The sequence below is a fragment of the Canis lupus genome, chromosome 2 (genome assembly GCF_048164855.1).
Source record: "Canis lupus baileyi chromosome 2, mCanLup2.hap1, whole genome shotgun sequence".
Taxonomy (NCBI): Eukaryota; Metazoa; Chordata; class Mammalia; order Carnivora; family Canidae; genus Canis; species Canis lupus.
Genome location: NC_132839.1, coordinates 93,284,649 through 93,304,275, shown reverse-complemented (window position 1 = coordinate 93,304,275; position 19,627 = coordinate 93,284,649). Strand labels below are relative to the sequence as shown.

At 63.2% G+C, this 19,627-nt stretch overlaps 1 protein-coding gene and 2 long non-coding RNA genes across 6 annotated transcripts in view; 1 reads left to right on the top strand and 2 right to left on the bottom strand.

The window, feature by feature from the left end:
* PDE6B (phosphodiesterase 6B) overlaps positions 1-17,382 on the top strand; it is a 28,243-nt gene extending 10,861 nt beyond the window's left edge. Inside the window, exons 4-22 of the mRNA XM_072810189.1 lie at positions 7,066-7,206; positions 7,286-7,360; positions 8,150-8,214; positions 8,961-9,027; positions 9,113-9,160; positions 9,831-9,980; positions 10,102-10,245; positions 10,865-10,930; positions 11,186-11,332; positions 11,955-12,062; positions 12,148-12,257; positions 12,360-12,447; positions 12,804-12,904; positions 13,083-13,190; positions 13,660-13,723; positions 14,057-14,131; positions 14,971-15,054; positions 16,171-16,327; positions 17,165-17,382. Coding sequence (XP_072666290.1) covers positions 7,066-7,206; positions 7,286-7,360; positions 8,150-8,214; positions 8,961-9,027; positions 9,113-9,160; positions 9,831-9,980; positions 10,102-10,245; positions 10,865-10,930; positions 11,186-11,332; positions 11,955-12,062; positions 12,148-12,257; positions 12,360-12,447; positions 12,804-12,904; positions 13,083-13,190; positions 13,660-13,723; positions 14,057-14,131; positions 14,971-15,054; positions 16,171-16,327; positions 17,165-17,226 — 1,860 coding nt within the window. The 3' untranslated portion in view covers positions 17,227-17,382. The remainder of the gene's footprint in view (positions 1-7,065; positions 7,207-7,285; positions 7,361-8,149; positions 8,215-8,960; positions 9,028-9,112; positions 9,161-9,830; positions 9,981-10,101; positions 10,246-10,864; positions 10,931-11,185; positions 11,333-11,954; positions 12,063-12,147; positions 12,258-12,359; positions 12,448-12,803; positions 12,905-13,082; positions 13,191-13,659; positions 13,724-14,056; positions 14,132-14,970; positions 15,055-16,170; positions 16,328-17,164) is intronic.
* LOC140623705 (uncharacterized) lies at positions 1,256-10,582 on the bottom strand. Of its 4 annotated transcripts, none has more exons than XR_012023266.1 (3): positions 7,156-10,582; positions 5,264-6,451; positions 1,256-4,936 (listed from the first exon to the last, which is right to left on the bottom strand). It is a non-coding gene; the product is annotated as an uncharacterized lncRNA (long non-coding RNA). The 4 variants fall into 4 exon arrangements; XR_012023270.1 differs by having other exon boundaries at positions 1,256-6,451; positions 7,156-7,309; positions 7,545-10,582; XR_012023269.1 differs by having other exon boundaries at positions 1,256-6,451; positions 7,156-7,604; positions 8,128-10,582.
* A 1,331-nt stretch (positions 17,383-18,713) lies between the features above and the next one.
* On the bottom strand, positions 18,714-19,606 carry LOC140623700 (uncharacterized). The gene is made up of 4 exons (XR_012023262.1): positions 19,464-19,606; positions 19,240-19,294; positions 18,940-19,038; positions 18,714-18,795 (listed from the first exon to the last, which is right to left on the bottom strand). It is a non-coding gene; the product is annotated as an uncharacterized lncRNA (long non-coding RNA).
* Between the last annotated feature and the right edge of the window lie 21 nt (positions 19,607-19,627).

Below are 19,627 nucleotides of genomic sequence, written 5' to 3'. Positions count from 1 at the left end.
CTCTATCCTCATTAAATACTAATGCCCCAGTGCCCTTGTCCCCAGGCCCTGGCACCCATCACCCTACCCTCTGTCTCTGTGCTTCTGGCTACTCAAAGTACCCTGTGTAAGTGGAAGCTTACGGCATCTGTCTTTTTGTGACTAACTTGTTTCATTTCACATAAAGTCCTTGAGGTTCGTCCATTTTGTGGCAGGTATCCAAATTTCTTTCTTTTAAGACTAAATAACATTCCGTTGTCTGGAGAGACTACATTTTGCTATCGTTACGTCCATCAGTGGACGTCGGTTTCCTTCCACACTTTAACTACTGTGAATAGCATCGTTATAAATCGGAGTGCACAAACATCCCTTTGAGACACTGCTTTCAGCTCTTTTGTACACACCCAGGTGTGGAATTGCTAGGTCATTCTAGTTTTAATTTTTTGAGAAACTTTCATACTGTTTTCCACAGTGGTGGCACCATTTTCCATTTTCACCAACAGTGCACAGGGTTCCAATTTCTCCACACCCTCTCCAGCACTTGTTATTTCCTGTGTGTTTCTATGGTAGCACACTAATGGGTGTGAGGTGGTACTTCATTGCAGTTCGAGTGTGCATTGCCCTAATGATCAGTAATGTTGATCATTCTTTCATGTGAGTATTGGCCATCTGTGTATCTTCTTTGGAATGTCTGTTCAAGTCCTTCACCCATTTGGGCAACAAAAACTCATTTTTGTTGTTAAGTTTTAGGGATTCTTTACATTTTCTGCATATTCACCCCTTACAAGATATATGATTTACAAATATTCTCTCTCATTCTGTGGGCTGCCCTTTTTACCTTTGATGCACGGAAGTTTTAATTTTCAGAAAGTCCAATTTTTTTCTTTTGTTGACTATGCCTTCATCCCAAACTCAGTACCAAGAAGCTTTTGTCCTACATTTTCTTTTAAGAGTTTTGTAGTTTTCGGCCTTATATTTAGATCCTTCATTTTTAGTTAATTTTTGCAAAAGATGTGAGGTAAGGATCCACCTTAATTATTTTGCATGGAAATATCCAGTTTTCCCAATACCATTTGTTCAAAGACTATCTTTTCCCCCAGTGAATGATCTTGACACCTTTGTTGAAAATCATTTGACCATTTATGTGAGGGTTTATTTTTGAACTTTCTATTCCATTCCATGGATCTCTATGTCTGTCTTTATGTCAGTATTATAATGTTTTGATTAAGGTAATTTTGTAGCAAGTCTTGAATTCAGGAAGTATAAGTCCTCCTCCTTGTTCTTCTTTTCCGAGATTGGCTATTTAGGACCCTTGAGATTCCACATGAACTTAAGGATGGATTGTTGTTGTTTTTTTTTTTTATTTCTGCAAAAACATCATTGAGATTTTCATAGGGATTACATTGAATCTCTAGGTCACTTTAAGTGATATTGATATTGTAGCAATATTAAGTCTTCCACTTCATGACTAAAGCATGTCAATTTATTTATGTCTTCTTTATTTCAGCTATGTTTTCTAGCTTTAGTTCTCATAACAATACTAGCTTTTATAATGGCCCATGTACTTACCTTTATTGAAATCTTCATTTCTTCATACAGCTTTGAGTCCATCTTATGTCCTTTCATTTCCACTGCAGGACTCCCTTTAACATTTCTTGCAGGGAAGGTCTAGTGGTGGCAAATGCCCTCAGCTTCTGTTTACCTGGGAATGTCTTGATTTCTCTCTCAGTTTTGAAGGACAGCTTGGCGGATATAAGATTCTTGGTCGACAGGGTTTTTTTTTCTTTTACCTTTGATTTTAGCTTTTTCTTTGACTTTGATTATGTCAACCTATTCTGACCTCCAAAATTTCTTGTAAGAAATCTGCAGACAACCTCAGGAGCCTTGTGTGTGACAAGTCACCTTCCTCACTGTTTTCAAGGTTCTCTTTGTCTTGGCTTTTGATAGTTGATTATAATGTGTCTTGGTGTCGGTGTTTTTAGTTCATCTCATTTGGAGTTTGTTGAACTTCTTAGTTCACATTCATGTATTTCATCAAATTCAGAGGGTTTCCAGCCCTTATCTCTTCAAACACTGTCTCTGTGTATCCCTCTGCCCTGGCAAGGTCTGGCCCCCCTCCCTTAGGGCTGACGGGCTGAGTTGCTCTCATTCTGCCCTTGCCCTGTGGCCCCCTCTTCTCCCAGAAGTGGATAAATGCAGCTTCCTCTCAGTCAGGCCCCAGAATTGCTTTGAGGACATTTCCCCAACTCTTATCAGCAGCATCTCCAAACAGTGGCCTCGGGCCAGGATTCAAATCCAACCCCATACATTGTAGGTGTAAGTCTGAGAGCGTTTTCTTGGCCCTGACCACACACACGTTCCCCCACTGGGTGTTGCCCAGGTCGAGGGAGGGGTGCAGTTTCCTCCAGGGGAAGCCAGGTTTTTAATTATCTGTCTGTTGTGTCCTGAGCCCCCACTTCAGTGTCCAACTACCCCCACTCCCCTTTATAAATATAATCAGGGCTCTGTCTGCTACTGTCACTGACACATCTCAGGGTCCTTCTGCTCCTGCACCCTGACTCAGGAGTCAGAGCTATGCTTGGAAAACTTGGGTCACGTCACTGGGTGGCCTCAGGGGCTCCCATGCAGTCCCCTCCTCTCCTCTGACTTTCCCCACCCCCCGCTCCACCCCAGCCATCGTCCCCATGGGGTCCCTCTGCCAGGAACAGCTTCCACACACTGTGCAGCTCCTCTGCAGGGCACCCCCCGCCCCAGCTCCACATCCAGCGCTGCTCTCCTGTTCCCTCGGTCTACTCATATCTTGTAACAAGCTGAACGGCTGCTCATTTTGATCGTGTCCTAGCTGCCCGCCGCCCCCACACAGAAGGGAATCCTAAGACTCGGATTTTTGTCTGTTCTGTCGTCCAGTTACCCCAGCTCTAAACCAGGTAATGAGTATCATTCCGGCAAATGAATTGCCAGCGCCTGGGAACCAAGGGCTACCTGGAAGGCGAGGTTTCTGGCCCCTCGGACCACACGCATGCATGCACGGAGGGCTTCCGGCCAGGGCTCCAGGGGGACTTCGAGGTGGGCGTCCGCGGCTCTCCATGTGCCTTGACTTCCTGCTCAGACATCCCCCCGTCTGGGCAGAAAGCTGTTTCTGACACCTCATACCATGAGCAACATTTTAACCGTAAATAAGTTGCCCGAAGCACAGGGCTGTCCCTCACACACCTTCGGGGAGAAAGGTCCGTAGTGACCAGGGACCGCCCCTGCGCAGTTGCCGTCAAGCCTGCGGCTGCCTCCCCCTGGCCTCCGCGTGCTGGAGAACAGGGCCCCTCCTCTCCGACCTCGCAGCTCTCCAGGGTCCTCACAGCCACTCAGCAGGGCCCTGGCCCCTCAGCCCTGACCACCCTTCTGGCACACTCCACGCAGGGGCTCCTGTCAGTCCCTTTCCGGAAGCGTCGAAGCCATTTGGTCAGAAGTGACAGAAGCAACAAGGTCAACATTAGGTGCAGCCACGGATGCTGGAATTTCTCCATGAGAAATCTACTGAGTCAAGTGACTGGTCAGTTTTAGCAGAGTGACTCCCACTGTCCAGCGGGCCACAGGGCGCCAGAAGCTGGATGAAGGGCCCCACCGGACAGGACTCTGTCCTCTTCCACCTGCTAGGCTGCCCGCGGCCTGCGGCTCACTTGAAGACCACAAGACAGGCACCGCCCTTCCAGGACCGGACAATCTCAGGAGGCCATGTGGACAGCCCAGGGCTCAGCTGCTGGCCCCATATTCTTGTCCTGTGCCCGAGGAGAAACGTTCAGAAGTCAGGAAGCAGCCAGGAGGGGCAGGCACGCCTCTCCCCGCTGGGCAGTGCCAGCCGACTTGGCGGCGGCCCCCGCGTGATGGCCCTGGACAGAGTTGGGGAGGATGTGCCGTAGTACAGACCACCTTCCCATGACAAATCACCCCAGGAGCATGGATAATGGTGAACTCTAGTGAAATAGCAAGGAAACGATGAAGGCATCCTGACGCCTCCTGAAGGGGGAGTGTGGGTCAGGCCTCACTAGGCAGCACTCCCCTCCAGGAGGCCATGCAGGCCTCTGTTGTCCGCCCCTTTGTTTCTGAGGTCACCGCTGCCCCCAGGTTCATGTCGGAGCACAAGTCCATGAAGAGCAGGGCCGCAGCACCCCGCGGATCATGGCTCCGGGCCCGTCGGCCACCTGGTGTTTGGTTCACGTGACATGTGGTGGCGCTGGTGTGCTGGGTGCTGATGTCAGGAAGGGGTGACCCCTCCCCAGGGAGGGGCCGAGGTCCAGGAGATGAGGTGTGACTTGCACCCTAAAGGAGGGGACGGGAGAAGGCAAGAGGCCCTTGGTGAGCCAGGTGAGGCCCTATTGTGAATCAACAAGTTTCCTATATTTTAAAGATGAGATTTCACTTAAGAAGCTGGGTTTGGCGCAGCCGGTTAGGCGTCTAACTCTTGATCTCGGCTCCAGTCTTGACCTCAAGACCTTGAGTTCAAGCTCTGCGTTGAGCTCCCTGCTGGGCGTGGAGGCTGCTTAAGAAACGCAAGCAAGTAAGCCTGAGCCCCGTCCACTGACCCTGAGGGCCCTGGCCTGCTCCTCTCTACCAGGCAACACGGAGGGTGTCAGCCGATGCCGGGGTCTCCTTGGCCTGGCGTCCCGGGGCGGGAAGGGCAGGAGCAGGCTCAGAAGGCCCCAGGCTGGGGTCGAGGCAGTGCTTGAGAGGCCGTCCAGGAGGCCCAGGCCCCAGGAGAGTCAGGAAGAGCCACCACACAGTGACACAGCACAGGCAGCACATGAAGACACCTAGACCAAGTTCCAGAACAGTCCAGGGGGTGGAGCTCAGACGAGCGGCGGCAGGCTCAGGGAGGGCGCTGGTCCTAGATCCTGACTCCACAGATGTGAAGGTTCATCCCGCGGTGTCCCACCTCAACGCTTACTGCGTGTGCCAGACTCGGCTGGGAAAGTTAAAGAAGGAAACGGCGGGGGCGGCTGCAGCCCCCGGTGAGCCGGGCTGCTGGACGTGTGGCCCAGCCATGGAGCCCCGACGTCCTCAGGGCCAGGAGAGAACCTGCTTCAGAGCAGAGGCCAGCGCAGGCCCGACTGGAGCAGGCCGGGCGGGGGGGGGGGGGTGGTGCGGGAGGGAGGGATGGGCCGGGGCGGGGAGTCACGGAGGGTCGCCCTTGGGTGCCGTGCTGTGCATCTTCCTCCCGGGGACAGGCTGTCCGACGCCGCTGGCCCCTCGGCCTCCCCCAGCCGGGCTTCCCCATCCTCACCGTCCTAACCTGAGCGCCGTCCGCAGGGGCCCAGGGGGCACGTGGGGGTTAGACGCCCGGGATGAAGGCGCTTGGAAAGGCCCCCAAGACATGCTCGCACTGCTCGTGGGGGGCTCTCGGGGAAGCCTGACTCGTCCTCCAGTCTTCTTCCCAGCACCCTGAGGGGCGAACGTCACTGTCCCCACTTTACGGGTGGGGAGACCGAGGCCTGGCAGTCAGCTGAGGAGAAGCAGATGGGTGGCCCCCTCGCCACGTCGGGGGAGGGCGAAGCATCCTGTGTCCCAGAGCCCCCAGGACTGGGGTGCGGGCCAGCAGCACGGAGGGGGGCCCTGAGCAGTGCGTGAGCGGCTGTGGGTCCACGCTGCCCCGTGTATCCGTGCTCAGGCAGCTGCCGGCCCGGGACCGGACCTCACGCCCCAGAGTGCCGAGCTGCACGGCGTCCGTGGGGCCAGCGCGCACGCAGGTGCGAGGTCTCGGTGCCCAGCACTGCGATCCGGAACCGCGGCACCACCCGGCCTCCCGAGCCTGTGCGGGGTGGGCAGCCCTCGCCGGCCGCTCAGAGTGGAGCAGCGTGTGGGGCAGCTGCCGAGCACCGGCCCCCCCCAAAACGGCTTTAGGCTCAGACTCCGAGGTGAGGACGCCTTGGAGAAGTGCTGCAAAGGCAGAGGACAGAGCTTGTGCAAAGGCCCTGTGGCCACTCGGAGTGCGTGCCGAGGGCACATGGGAGGGCCATGGGCCTTGGACACTGATGGGCAGAGAGGGGCAGGGCCAGGCCACCAGAAAAGCCTCCTCCAGCCACGGGGGGTAGTGGGTGGATCAGGTCTCCAGGAACCTTGCGGGGGGGGGGGGCGGGGGCGTGGGAGCTGCGCTGCCTCCTGGTGAGAGCGCTCCGGGGTACAGGGGTCTCCAGGGCCCATTCTTGCCTGGGACAGCAGGGGGTCTGCGAGGGGCTGGGGGCAGCCGTGCAAGGAGGCCCTGGCACCAGGCGACATGCCCTACGGCCGGAAGGTAGCGGGGAGGCGAGTGCGGCGGCCTGGAGGGCGGGCCTCACGGGGTTCCTCTGGGCCTGGCCAGTGACCCGCGGGCCGACGACCTGGGCAGGCCAAGGCTCACGGAGCAGGTCCTTGAACCGCCACCCTCGAGCCGTTCTATGGTGGAACGCGACGAATGCCCATTCCCAAGACGCGGCCTCTCAGGCTGATGGGGGAGGTGGGCTGCTCAGAGTTCCGCCTTCACCCTTCATGCAGCCGCCCCCCCACTCACCCACCCGCCAGGGTGGCTCCGGACCTCTGCGGTCCCACGCGTGTGTACGTGTTGGGGGGGAGTGACAGTTCACACCCAGGTGCTGCTGTGCCCCCAGGTGCTGCTGTGCTCCCCAAGTGTGCTTGGGGGGTGTGGCCACACGCTCACAGGTGTGCCTCCAGGTGCTGCTGTGCTTCCCCAGGTGTGTGTGGAGGTGAAAGTGGCCACAGGCTCACAGGTGTGCCCCCAGGTGCTGCTGTGCTTACCCGGATGTGCGTGGAAGGGGAGGTGGCCACAGGCTCACAGGTGTGCCTCCAGGTGCTGCTGTGCTCCCCAGGTGTGTGTGGAGGGGGACCACAGGCTCACAGGTGTGCCCCAAGTACTGCTGTGCCCCCCAGGTGTGCGTGGAGGGGAGCGACAGGCTCACAGGTGTGCCCCAGGTGTTGCTGTGCTCCCCATGTGTGCGTGGAGGGGGGGGCACAGGCTCACAGGTGTGCCCCCAAGTGCTGCTGTGCTTCCCCAGGTGTGCGTAGGGGGTGTGGCCACAGGCTCACAGGTGTGCCCCGCAGGTGCTGCTGTGGTCGGCCAACAAAGTGTTTGAGGAGCTGACGGACATCGAGAGGCAGTTCCACAAGGCCTTCTACACGGTGCGGGCCTACCTGAACTGTGACCGCTACTCCGTGGGCCTCCTGGACATGACCAAGGAGAAGGTGAGGCCCGTGCTCCTCCTGGCGCCGCGCCGCCGCAGTGCTGCCTCACTGACCGTCTGTCCCTCCTGTCTCTGCTCAGGAATTCTTTGACGTGTGGCCTGTGCTGATGGGAGAAGCGCAGCCGTACTCGGGCCCACGCACACCCGACGGCCGTGTGAGTCGGGGAGGAGGGGCAAGGCGCAGCCTGAGCAGCGTGGGCGTGGGAGGGAGGCTCTGAGCGCTTGTGCTGCCCCTGGCTCCAGCCGCTGCTCGCTGCTCGGGGGCGGGAGGCGGGGGCTGTTCTCCAGGGGAAGGTTGTCAGCCTCTCTGGGACGACCAGCATCTGTCCTGTGTCCTACCCTGAGTCCCTGTAGCAGCTCCGTGAGGAACCGTGTAGACATGTGTGCACGCGCGTGTGCCTGTGCATGAGAGAGGCGGGGTGAAAAGGGCATGGAAGCGTGGGCAGAGGTATCTGCCACTTACTGTGTGTCCAATCTGCGGCACACTACCCCGCCCGGCCATGCCTCAGTGTCCCCACCTTCCCCATGAGGGCGGTAGATGCCTTCCTCACAGCGCCGTGTGCCAAGGGTGTAGAAGAGGCCCTGCACGTGGCGTGGCTGTGACCATGACCTGCCACGGTTGTGTGTGTGTGTGCATGTGTGTGTACAGTGGGCCGTGTGCGTCCATGTGAAGGGGGAGTGGACCCAGCTTGTGTGTGGGCTTGAGCGGGACAGAGAACGTGCGTGTGTCCCACGAGTGTCGGGGGGTGGTCTGCGTGTGTGGTCGTATGTAACGGCGTGGGCGCATGTGTGCACTTCCCCGTGTGCACGTGCAGGTTGTGCATAGCTGTGTTGGTGAGGTGCGTGTGCACGTCTGGGCGGACACTGGGGGGCCCCTCCCCTCCGGGGGCTTCCCTCTGTGGCCTGGCCCTGGGCCGCTCACCACCGCAGCGGTCCTTTCCCAGGAAATCGTCTTCTACAAGGTCATCGACTACATCCTCCATGGCAAGGAGGACATCAAGGTCATCCCGTAAGTGCCAGGATTTTACGAGAAGGGCCAGCGGGGGCGGGCACCCCAGACCCCTGCTGGGTGGGCCTCGGGGAGTCACCACATGGATTCAGCAGCCTCCCGGGGGTGCTCCCTCGGCTGTGGGGTGCGCAGGACGGGGAGGGAGGGCGGGAGACACCGTGACGGCCAGGGTGGACCTCCAGGGGCCCAGGTGAGCCATCCAGGTGGCCCCGCCAGCAGCAACTGACCTTTACATCCCTCAGGGTCGCTTCTTAGCTCACCCAGCCACACAGGCCGGGGTGGGGGGGTTTGGGGGGACAGAAGGCACGGCCCGTAGGGCGGGAGGGGATGGGAAACCCGTCCCAGAAGGAACGTGGCTGGGTGGGGGGCAGGGCCGGGCTGCAAACCAGCGAGACTGGGGAGAGCTGCTGGCCGTGTGGCCCCAAGACCCCACGAGCCTGCGAGGACCCCACCCTGCAGGTCCCACAAAGGGACTGGGCTCCCGAGGGGCGGGCCGGCGGGCCAGGGGACCAACGCTGAGCTCCAGGCACTCCTCCAGTGGAAGGGGGGCTCCGACAGGCTGAGGGGCCTCCGTGTAGCAGAGGCAGGACGAGCGGCTCAGACACCCCAAACCTCACCCTGCCTCCTCCGAGTCTCCCGGGGCACGGCCCTTGAGCTTCCCACCGCCCCGGAGCTCCGGAAAGGGAATACACGGACACCCAGAGCCCTGAACCGCAGCCCGGCCCGACGCCCTGCTCTCCCCGCAGCTCGCCCCCCGCCGACCACTGGGCCTTGGCCAGCGGCCTTCCGACCTACGTGGCAGAAAGCGGCTTTGTGAGTCTGGGGGCCCCTCCCGCCCCGCCCGCCACCTCCACTGCGGAGGGCGCGCCAGGCGAGTAGTGTCCCCGTCCTCTTCCAGATCTGTAACATCATGAACACCGCCGCGGACGAGATGTTCACGTTCCAGGTACGTCCCCCCCTCCTTGCAGGACACGTGTCATGCTCGGCAGGAAGACGCTGTGGTTCCGCAAGGCTGCACCGAAGCAGCGTTTGCTCAAGAAACCACCTCCAAACCTCCAGGGCCAAGGCGGCCCGCATGCCCCGCGGTGCGGGTGGGTGCGGTGGCTGCAGTGGGTGCGCGGCCCGGCTGGAAGGGGCCTCCCGTGGGGCCGGCTCCTCTGGGCAGGGCCCGAGTCAGCGGGGCCACGCCACTGGCCTTGGTCTCCAAGACCTCTCCCGGGACCGGCCAGGGCTCTGGGGCCGCGAGTCGGGAACAGTTGCACCACTCGTGGGGCCGGCAGAGGGACAGCAAGGCCCCACTCCCGAGGACTGAGAGCGTTAGGGGCAGAGGGCCAACCGGGCTGGAGCCTTCGGAGCCAGGGAGCCTGCGTGACCACGGGACCCATGCCCTGGAGCCACCTGCTGGGCACGTAGCCTCAGCTGGGGCCCGTGGGAGAGGTCCCGGCGCAAACCCCCGGACCCGGAGCTCCTGGGCACGGGGTGGAGGTGGGGTGCCGAGCCCACAGGAACCCTGAGCCCTCACTGCCGCCTGGGGGCAGAGGACATGGCTCGTGCCCGCTGGGTGACGGGCCGGGCCGCAAGCAGCGTGGCGGGCACCCTGACGCCTCTCCCTGCAGGAAGGGCCCCTGGACGACTCGGGCTGGGTCATCAAGAACGTCCTCTCCATGCCCATCGTCAATAAGAAGGAGGAGATCGTGGGGGTTGCCACGTTCTACAACAGGAAGGACGGGAAGCCCTTCGATGAGCAGGATGAGGTCCTCATGGAGGTAAAGCGCGACTCGGGGTGGCCCCGGGGGGGACACGGGCACAGCGGGGGAGCCCTCGCCGCCTTCCGCCTGCGGCCCGAGGACGCGCCCACGGGTGGTGGCACCGCCGCTCTGCCCGCAGTCCCTCACTCAGTTCCTGGGCTGGTCGGTACTGAACACCGACACCTACGACAAGATGAACAAGCTGGAGAACCGCAAGGACATCGCCCAGGACATGGTCCTGTACCACGTGAGATGCGACAAGGACGAAATCCAGCTGATCCTGGTACCACTCCTGTCGCCCGCGGCCCCTTCTGCCCAGAGGGGAGGCAGGCCATCCCGCGGGGGGAGGGAGGCTGTGGGCGAGCCCCGAGCCCCCCTGGCGGCCCACAGGCTCCGCGCAGCCAGCGGCTGTCCCTTCCCTGCGTCCCGGGCCCGAGCGGGTGGCGGTCATCTGCGTGCTGGCCTCCCGCAGGCGTCGTCCATGTGCCGGGGAGGCCGGGACGGACCCAGGGAAGGGCAGCCGCTGCCTGCACCGTCACCTACCTCTGAGGCTGCGGCTGGGGCTTCCAATCGGCTTGTGCCAGAAGCCACCTTGGGCCCCCAGGAGGGGCGCAGGGGGTGCTGTCGCCCCGTCCCCGCCATGAGGGGCCCCGTCCCCCCACAAGGGGCCCCGTCCCCCCCACGAGGGGCCCCGTCCCGCCCCCAGGAGCCCCATCCCCCCCACGAGGGGCCCCATCCCCCAGGGGCCCTGTCCCCCCCAAAAGAGACCATTCCCCCCCAGGGGCCCTGTTCCCCCCCACAAGGGACCATTCCCCACACAGGGGCCCTGTACCCCCCCAGGGGCCCCGTCCCCCCCACGAGGGGGCGGCTCACTCCATCTGACGGGCCCCCTTACCCCCTAGCCAACGAGGGAGCGCCTGGGGAAGGAGCCTGCGGACTGTGAGGAGGATGAGCTGGGAATACTCTTGGTCAGAATCTGACCCCCACCCCTCAGGTGGACCCTGGAGGCCCGAGGGGCGGGAGCCCTCTCCATCCCGGGGAGCTGTGTGCCTGGGGTGTCCCCGCCCCTGCTGTCCTGGTGGGGCCGGGGACCACAGGCATGTGAGTGTCCCCCCCGCAGGAAGGGCAGCTGTCCCCACGCTCCCGGGGCGTCTGAGGTGCACAGAGGATGCTGGGAGGGGCACAGCCCAGCCTGCCCCCCTCAGCCCGCCGTCCACCCACAGAAGGAGGTGCTGCCGGGGCCAAGCAAGTTCGACATCTACGAGTTCCACTTCTCGGACCTGGAGTGCACGGAGCTGGAGCTGGTCAAGTGCGGCATCCAGATGTACTACGAGCTGGGCGTGGTCCGCAAGTTCCAGATTCCTCAGGAGGTGGGGGGCAGGGCGAGGGGTCCCAGGTCTGAGCCCCAAGAGTGGTCACGAGTGGTCAGAGGTCCGGGGCCTGCAGGGCGCGCACAGGTGCCCAGAGGAAATGCAGGACGAGGGGATGTGTGGGCGCAGGTGGATGGGGGTCGGTAGCGGGCGTCCCAGGCCGCCAGGTGAACGCGGAGAGCCCCTCGGAGCACCCCCCGCCTCCACCTCACTCCCCAGGGAGCCCGCTCCCCTCCTCCAGTGAGGAGCAGCCTGCCTCTCGCTCCCCTGGGAACGGGTGCACGCTGGCGGCCTCAGAAGCCGCTTCCCTACATACTGAAGGGAAACACAAAGAAAGAAGTACAGAAATTATTAATAGAATTGCTTCGATTTCAGAATCCTTTTCTGACCCTCAAAGTCACCGAGGACGCGTTATTGCTTCTCGTGGCGCCCGGGGCCCCCGCCGGGGTCACACACAAACACGCGCACACACACACACACACACACACGCGCGCGCGCGCGTGCAAGCGGTGCCTGCGGGGTGCCGTCAGACCCATCTGGACCCTAGAGCCTGGGCCTCGGCGGCCACCCCTCCACCCCCCAGGCCTGGGCCCGCGGTGCTCAGCCCAGCGGCCTCCCCTAGGTCCTGGTGCGCTTCCTGTTCTCCGTGAGCAAAGGGTACCGGAGGATCACCTACCACAACTGGCGCCACGGCTTCAACGTGGCCCAGACCATGTTCACGCTGCTCACGGTGCGCGGCCGGCCGGGCGCCCTGTGGGAGGGGGGTCCGACCCCTGGGGCGGGCGGAGGCCGAGAGCCGGTGCCTGTGTCCGCAGACGGGCAAGCTGAAGAGCTACTACACGGACCTGGAGGCCTTCGCCATGGTGACGGCGGGCCTGTGCCACGACATCGACCACCGCGGCACCAACAACCTGTACCAGATGAAGTAGGCGCCGGGGGCGGGGGCTGCGCGGAGCTCGCGCCGCGGGAAGCACGGGGGCGCCCCCAGCCCGCTGCGGGCCTCTGACCCAGCCAACCTCCGCCGCAGATCCCAGAACCCCCTGGCCAAGCTCCACGGCTCCTCCATCCTGGAGCGGCACCACCTGGAGTTCGGGAAGTTCCTGCTCTCCGAGGAGGTCCGTGTCACCCCACCCCCACCCCCACCCCCGCTCGGGGCAGGTCCCGCGCCCCCGGCCCAGCGACGACAGCACAGGGTTCTGAGTTCTGAGCGGCCTCCGAGGCCCGTCGGGGGCTGCAGTGGGGTCAGGGCGGTGGGTTGGATTTGACACCCGCAGGGAGGGGGGTGCACCCCAGTCTCAGGCAGCGGTGGGGGCCGAGCGCCTCCCAGCGCCAGCCGGAGGCCACCTGGGTCCCCTGGGCCCCCCGGGGGCGGTGCCACGACCTGGGGTAGGAGCCGGGCCGACAGGGACCCACGGGCGGACCCGGGAGGGGGGCAGACCGGCCCGCACCGCGACCAAAGCCCTCCCCGCAGACCCTGAACATCTACCAGAACCTGAACCGGCGGCAGCACGAGCACGTGATCCACCTCATGGACATAGCCATCATCGCCACCGACCTGGCACTCTACTTCAAGTGGGTGCCCCCCCCCCGCCTCCCTGTGGGGGCAGCCAGGAGCCGCGGGGGGCTGCGGTGGGGAGCAGGGGCCCCACAGACCTGGGCTCTCTGCCTCGGTTTCTCTCCTAGAAGGGTGCTTGGGTGAGGGTCGAGGAGGAAGGGGGCGGGGCGTCGACTCTTTGTTCTTGGGGTTCAGGAAGAGGACAATGTTCCAGAAGATCGTGGATGAGTCTAAGAACTACGAGGACAGGAAGAGCTGGGTGGAGTACCTGTCCCTGGAGACGACGCGGAAGGAGATAGTCATGTGAGCAGTGGGGGCGACAGGAGCCCCCCCAGCTGGTCGATCTCAGACGTCCCCCCACAAAACTAGAAGACCCCCGGTCCTGCCCGAGGGGGCCACAACAGAGCAGCTCGTCTCTAAACGGCTTTGCTAAAGCGTCAAGCCAGCGCTCCATCTGCCCTGCTCCTCCTCCTCTGCGGGGGACAGGACAGGACAGGACTGGGGATCAGACGGTCCATTTCCTTAGTTCGTGACCTTGGCAGTGATTTCCTTACTTTATGAACCTCCGCTGATGCACCACGATACGGGGATTCAGGACTTGGGTCCCGCTGCAGGCCTGCCCCCGAGGTCCACAGGGAGGCTGCCTGATAAATACCTGGTTGCCGGGGTAGGGGGGGAGCACGAGGGTGAGGCCTGCAGTGGGGGGAGTGCGAGGTGGCCGTGGAGGGGTGGGAGGGGGCCAGCAGCGCTCTGGAGCTTCGTCTGCCCGCAGGGCCATGATGATGACGGCGTGTGACCTGTCTGCCATCACCAAGCCCTGGGAAGTCCAGAGCAAGGTCAGAAGTCATGCAGGGCCCCTGCCTCGGGAAACCAGGGAGAGGAAGCCTGCGGGGGGGGGGGGGGGGTAGGTGAGGGTTACAGAACCTTCTCTTGCAAGTAGCCCCCAGGCCTGCAGCCCTGCCCCACCCCTGCTCCAGGGCTGGCTGGCGGCCACACTGGGAAGTGCCAATGAGCTCCCTGTGCACTAGGCCCAGCCTGAAGAATTGGGGCCCCAGAGGGCCTGGGACACAGGAGACCGAGGGCAGAGGAGGGCAGGAGCCTCTTTCCTCAATTTCTGACCAAGCGCTGACCCCCCAAGATGACTGCCTTTTATGCACCCACCTCCCAAGGTTGCTCTGTTGGTGGCGGCTGAGTTCTGGGAACAAGGGGACTTGGAAAGAACAGTTCTGGATCAGCAGCCTATTGTGAGTGTTACTTCCAGAATCTTCTACCCACCAGGCTCCTTGGTAACCTCGGGCCTCGCTTGGTGCACACAGAGGACCCCTGGGGACTTGGGGTCGGAGACCTCAGTCTCACTTTGTGGGGTTGGTCATGTGACACGAGGTGGGTGTGAACTTCGATGGCTCGAGATCTGGGTAGGGTGTAGACCCCGACCTAGGGTCTGCAGGAAGCTGTGGTGCCCGGGCAGAAATGGAAAGTCCTTGTGAGAGTGGCCGGAGCAGGCTGTGCCGTGAGGCTCGGGCAGGCTGGGAGCTGCTCCGGGAAGGCCTGGCCCGGGGACAGTAGGGTGCCAGGGAAGGCCCGTGGCCGGGGCCCGGCCCACACGGGGGACAGACGAGGCTGATGTCCTCGGGTCAGCAACGTGGCTCGACTGGCGTGCTGGACCACTGCGGCCTCGGCGTGGACCGGTACGGGCACAGCGCCGTCCACGCGGCCTCGGCGTGACCCAAGGGCACGGGCACAGCACCGCACTGTCCAGGGCCGCCCAACCTCAGGTGGAGGCTCTGGGGCCAGGGCCAGACCGAGGGAAGGGCACCTGCAGTTTGCCCACAGGGTTTCAAGCCAGGGCTGTGGTCAGCACCGAGGGTGGCTCCCAAGGACCAGGGGCTCGGGTGCGGGCAAGGGGCCTTGCCCGGTGGCCCCAAGCAGGGAGGGCGCCCCCGTCCAGGCCCAGCGCCATCGGGAGGCTCAGCCCCGAGCAGAGGCTCCGCCCTCATCCCACGGACACTGTGCGCCGGGGCTGCGAGCCGGGCCGGGGCCGAGTCCTGCAGGCTCAGAGGAGGTGTCTCTGCTCCCCCACAAGCCGATGATGGACCGGAACAAGGCAGCCGAGCTCCCCAAACTACAGGTTGGCTTCATCGACTTCGTGTGCACGTTCGTGTACAAGGTGAGCAGCGTGCATCGGGGTCACAGGCGGGCGGCGCGGGCTGGCCCGGGGCCTGACCTGCCGCAGCCCCACCTCTGCCCCCGGCACTTAGGCCTGAAAGCCGCAGCGTCACTCCCGCCATCACCCAGCAGCTTCCACCCTCGGGAAGGGCCCTCCACTCACCGGGAGGCCTCACCCCAAGCCCCATCTAGGGCCCCCATGCGTGGCCTACACATTTTCAGGGCACAGACTGCAGTTTGCCTGCAAGCACATGTGTTCACGGCTGTGAGGCCAGGACAGGGAGGGCCGCCTGCCACAGCTGGGAAGGCCTCTCCCAACCAACACGTTGCACACTCGAGGTTGACAGTGGACGTGAGCTGTGACCTCGCAGCCCAGAGGACGCTCGGGGGCGTGCGGGGGGCCAGGTGCAGAGCCCTCCCACATGATGCCCTATGCGGCCCTGGGCTCCACACCTTCTGGCCCTGGCGGCTGCAGGGACCCACACTGTGACCAAGGGGTGGTCTGGTGCTGAGCAAAGTCACCCCTGACCGGGCAGGCCACGCCCCACCTTGACCACCGCACACCCCAGCTCCCTTTACTGCCCCCTCAGCGGGGCTGCGAGCACTGGGAAGGAGGACGGGACCAGGATGTGCATCCCAGTCCTGAGGTCGCAGGTCACGGCCCCACCACAGCGCTCCCTCCGCCCCTGCCTTCCCCGAGTCCACCCACCCACTCCATGTGCACACATGCACACACGTGTGACGTAGGACATCTGAGAAGGAGCTGCAAGACCTGCACGTCTGCCTGAGTCTCCCCGGGATCCCCCTTCTGCCGTTGATGTGCCTTCTGCATTCTCGGGGTCCTTGCTCGGCTGTGGCCGTCCACGCCATGGGCACTCACACCCCGCAGCTCCCCGTCCCCTCCTCCCTCCCAGGGCTGTGCTGCGAAGTGACCCTTCAGTGGCCTCCCCTTCTCCGTCAGGCAGCCCCCCGCCCCGGGGTTTCCTCCCAGGGGAGCGAGGCAAGGCGCTGGGGGGCAGGCTGGTGTCAGCAAGGGCCAGGCCGTGGGGCCGCCACCTGCCCCCACTGCCTGGGAACTGTCGAGAGGTGTGGTCCGACCTCCTGATTCTGTGTCCAGGAGTTTTCCCGTTTCCACGAAGAAATCCTGCCCATGTTCGACCGACTGCAGAACAACAGGAAGGAATGGAAGGCCTTGGCTGATGAGTACGAGGCCAAGCTGAAGGCCCTGGAGGAGGAGAAGCAGCAACAAGAGGACAGGACGACAGCCAAGAAAGGTCTGGGCCGCAGGGGTGGGCACGGGTTAGCCGCCCGCGGAGCGTGTAAAGGGACAGTGGGGCAGCAGAGGCGAGCCTGGAGGCAGGCAGGTGGCCCGCGGCACGGGGACCCTCAGGCGCGGGCCTGGCGAGCGGGAACAGGGAAGGGCCCCTCCATTCCGGGCCAGGACCGCGTTTCCTCCAGCCAAGTAACTGAATGCGGCTTCCGCTGCAAAAGGGGAGGGAAGCCCGGCAGACACATCCCCGCAGTGGCCACCGCTCCCCACTAACCCGCTCAGAAAAATCCACCCGTAACGTCCATGCTGCCCTCAGAAACCGGTGGAAGACCAAAGGGCGACCTAGAGGCTCCGGCCGTGACCTCGGGGTCACACGCAGCAGGGAGCCCGTTGGCGCCCCGCCCTGCCTGTGCACACACGTCCTGCGCCCCCTCAGATAAACAAAATCTTTTTAAAAAAGCGGAACAAACATAAGACCTGTAAGTGAACTAGGAGTCGGGCGCACGGGACACGCTTCACCGGCCCGCGTCACAGGTCTCCGCGGCTACCGCTGCGAGCATGTGCTTCCGCGGCAGGGTCGTGGCCCCCAGGAACCCGATGGCGCCGCCCTGGCCTTTGCATGTGGCACCTGGGCCCCGGCACCCTCGGGAGGAAATGCACGTGAACAGGGCTTCGGGGCTGTGAGGGCCGGAGCCGACGGGTCACGGGAGCGAAGGCAGGAAGGGCCGAGGCGGGGCTGGCTAATCGGCTCAGGCGGGCACCGGGCCGAGGAGGACGCCGGGGAGCAGGCCGTGCTCACCCTCGTGCTCACCCTCCCCTCACCGTCCCGTCTCTCTCGCAGCGGGCACAGAGATTTGCAACGGTGGCCCCGCACCCAAGTCTTCCACCTGCTGCATCCTGTGAGCTGCTCCCGGGTTCGGACGGCGCCCCCGCCTCTAAGGGTTTGCTACATGTGAGGAAGCCCCAGAAAATGACTAAAGACAATTTTGGATATCTTGAAACTTTTTTAAGATCTGTGTTTTTATAAACTCAACTATGAATAAAGTTTAGTGTACCTCACGCTCAGCCACCTTCCGGGTGTCCCACCGCTTGCCATGGAGAGCCCTCTGGAAAGGGGCTGTGAACTGTGCGTCCGCGAGGGCTGGGTGGGAACGCCAAGCGCACGAGTACTTATGTGTACACGGGTAGACGAGATACGTGTGTGCTGCTGCCAACCTGGTTTAGGAGGAACCCTGACCAGACATTCGGAATAAAATAAAAACAAGTTGTATTTTTCTTCAATACGGCAGAGATTCTGGTGGAGGGCACATCACGTGTGACCCACCGGAAAGTTCTGCCAGAAGGTCAAAGCCCGAGTGGAAGAGGGGTCACAGGCCTGACCTGAGGACAACCCCTGCCTGCACAGCCCTCCGCACAGATCGCCTGGCATTGCCGAGTCCCGTCCAAGTAACCGCTTCGCACTCATGGCCCAGCATGGCCAGACTCGACCAGGACACACGAGTCCTGTGCGATTCAGATGCTACTTATCTGGGAGAAACTAGGGACTTTTAACCCCAAAGCATTGGTTCCCCCGACCCTGGACACTGAACCCACAGCAAGCTGCTCTCAGCTGCACAATCGGATGCTTCCAGAGTTCCCGAGCTCCTGGGCAGGTGGGGGGACAGGGAGGAGGCAGGTCCCTTCTCGGCAAGGGCTCCTGGGGACACCCTGCCTGTGATCAGGGCCAGGCCACCCACCAAGCGGACGGCACCCGCCAAGCACTGCGGGAGGGGCCGGGCTCCCCCAACCTTCGCCCTGACTAAAACCAAGGCTTTCAAGTGCTGACATGCTGCTCCTCCTTCCCCTCACGTTTGCAAATGAATCCATTTTTCTATCAAAACCTGGCTCAGGGACAGGGATGTGATCCAGACCTGGGCTGGAAGACAGCATGTTCCACCCACAGGCCTGAGGCTGGAAGGAGCACAGCCCGGAGGCAGAGGAGCAGATGCGAGAGCCCAAGCCCACCAGAGCCCGGTCCATTGGCCACGTCTTCCCCAGGGTGGGGGAGGCTTGGGGCGGGGGGGCTTCCCGACAAGGAGACAAAGGGCATCAGGCCACCTCCCAGCCTGGCGCCTGTGCTGCCCCCCAGGGGTCTGCGCCAGGCTTAGTGAAGACCCAGCAGCACCCACAACACCCGAGCTGGCTGTGTCTGCGCCAGCTGCTCCCGTGGGGGCGCCCCAGCCGGGCACCCCAGACAAGCGACGGGATTAGTGTCCGCGGCCCGCCTGCACCCAGCACCCCGTGTCTTCTAAAACCCGCTCCCCGTCACCAGGCCGCACACACTGAAAACGGAGAGCGGCGGCCGGGCCTGAGCCGGGGAATCAGACAACCGGAGACGGGGCAGGACAGCATCGCACGACACAGAAAGCCTTTATTCGCGCGCGCGCCGCTCCAGGGCAGGGCAGCCTCACTTCAGGATGCTGTCGTCTCGGGCTGAAAGGTCCGGAGGGGAACAGCCGCGTCAGGGCGCCGCCACAGCCGCCCAGGCGACCCACCCGGGCCGCGCCGACCGCGTCCCCCCCGCACACCCGCGGCCTCTCCCGCCCCCCGGGAGCCCAGGGCCCGCGGCGCCCGCACCTTCCGCAAGCTCCCGCTCGATCCGCTTCCGTTCCTCCTGCTGCTTCTTCTCCTCGGCGGCCACCCTCCGCTCCTCCTCCGCCCGGGGTTTCAGGTAACCTGCGGGGGCACAGCGGGGAGGCGCGCAGGCGCTCGGTTTCTTCGCCGAAACGCCGCGCGGAGGGAAACGGTCCACGCGAGACCTTGAGGCGCCCGAGAGCCCGACCCGACCCCGCCCCCGACCCCGACCCCCACGCACCCACTTGTCCCGAGAACCAGGCGTCCCGCCCTCGGGGTCCCCGCGCGCCCGCGGTCACTCACTGTAGCGCTTGGCTCCGTACGCCATGCCGAGGACCAGGGCGGAGTAGCGGCCGAGCTGCGGGAGACGGCGGTCAGGGCGGTCAGGGCGGCGGGGGCGGGGGGGCGAGGGCTGGGGGCCGGGGTCCCGGGGAGGGGTCGGGGCCGGGGCTCCCACCCCACCGAGGTCGCGCACGCGGGGCCCCACGGGGCCGAGCGCCCGCCGACGGCCGCAGAGCCCGGTTCACCTTGATGAGCGGGGAGACCTGCACCGGCGGCACCATCTTGTCCGTGAGCCTCACGCCGGAAGCACAACCCGCCGCCGCCGGAAGCGCCGCGGTGACGTAGAGGCGTAGCGAGGGCCGCGTGCGCCGTGCGCGGGAGCCTGCGCCTCCCGGTGGGCGGAGGCGGA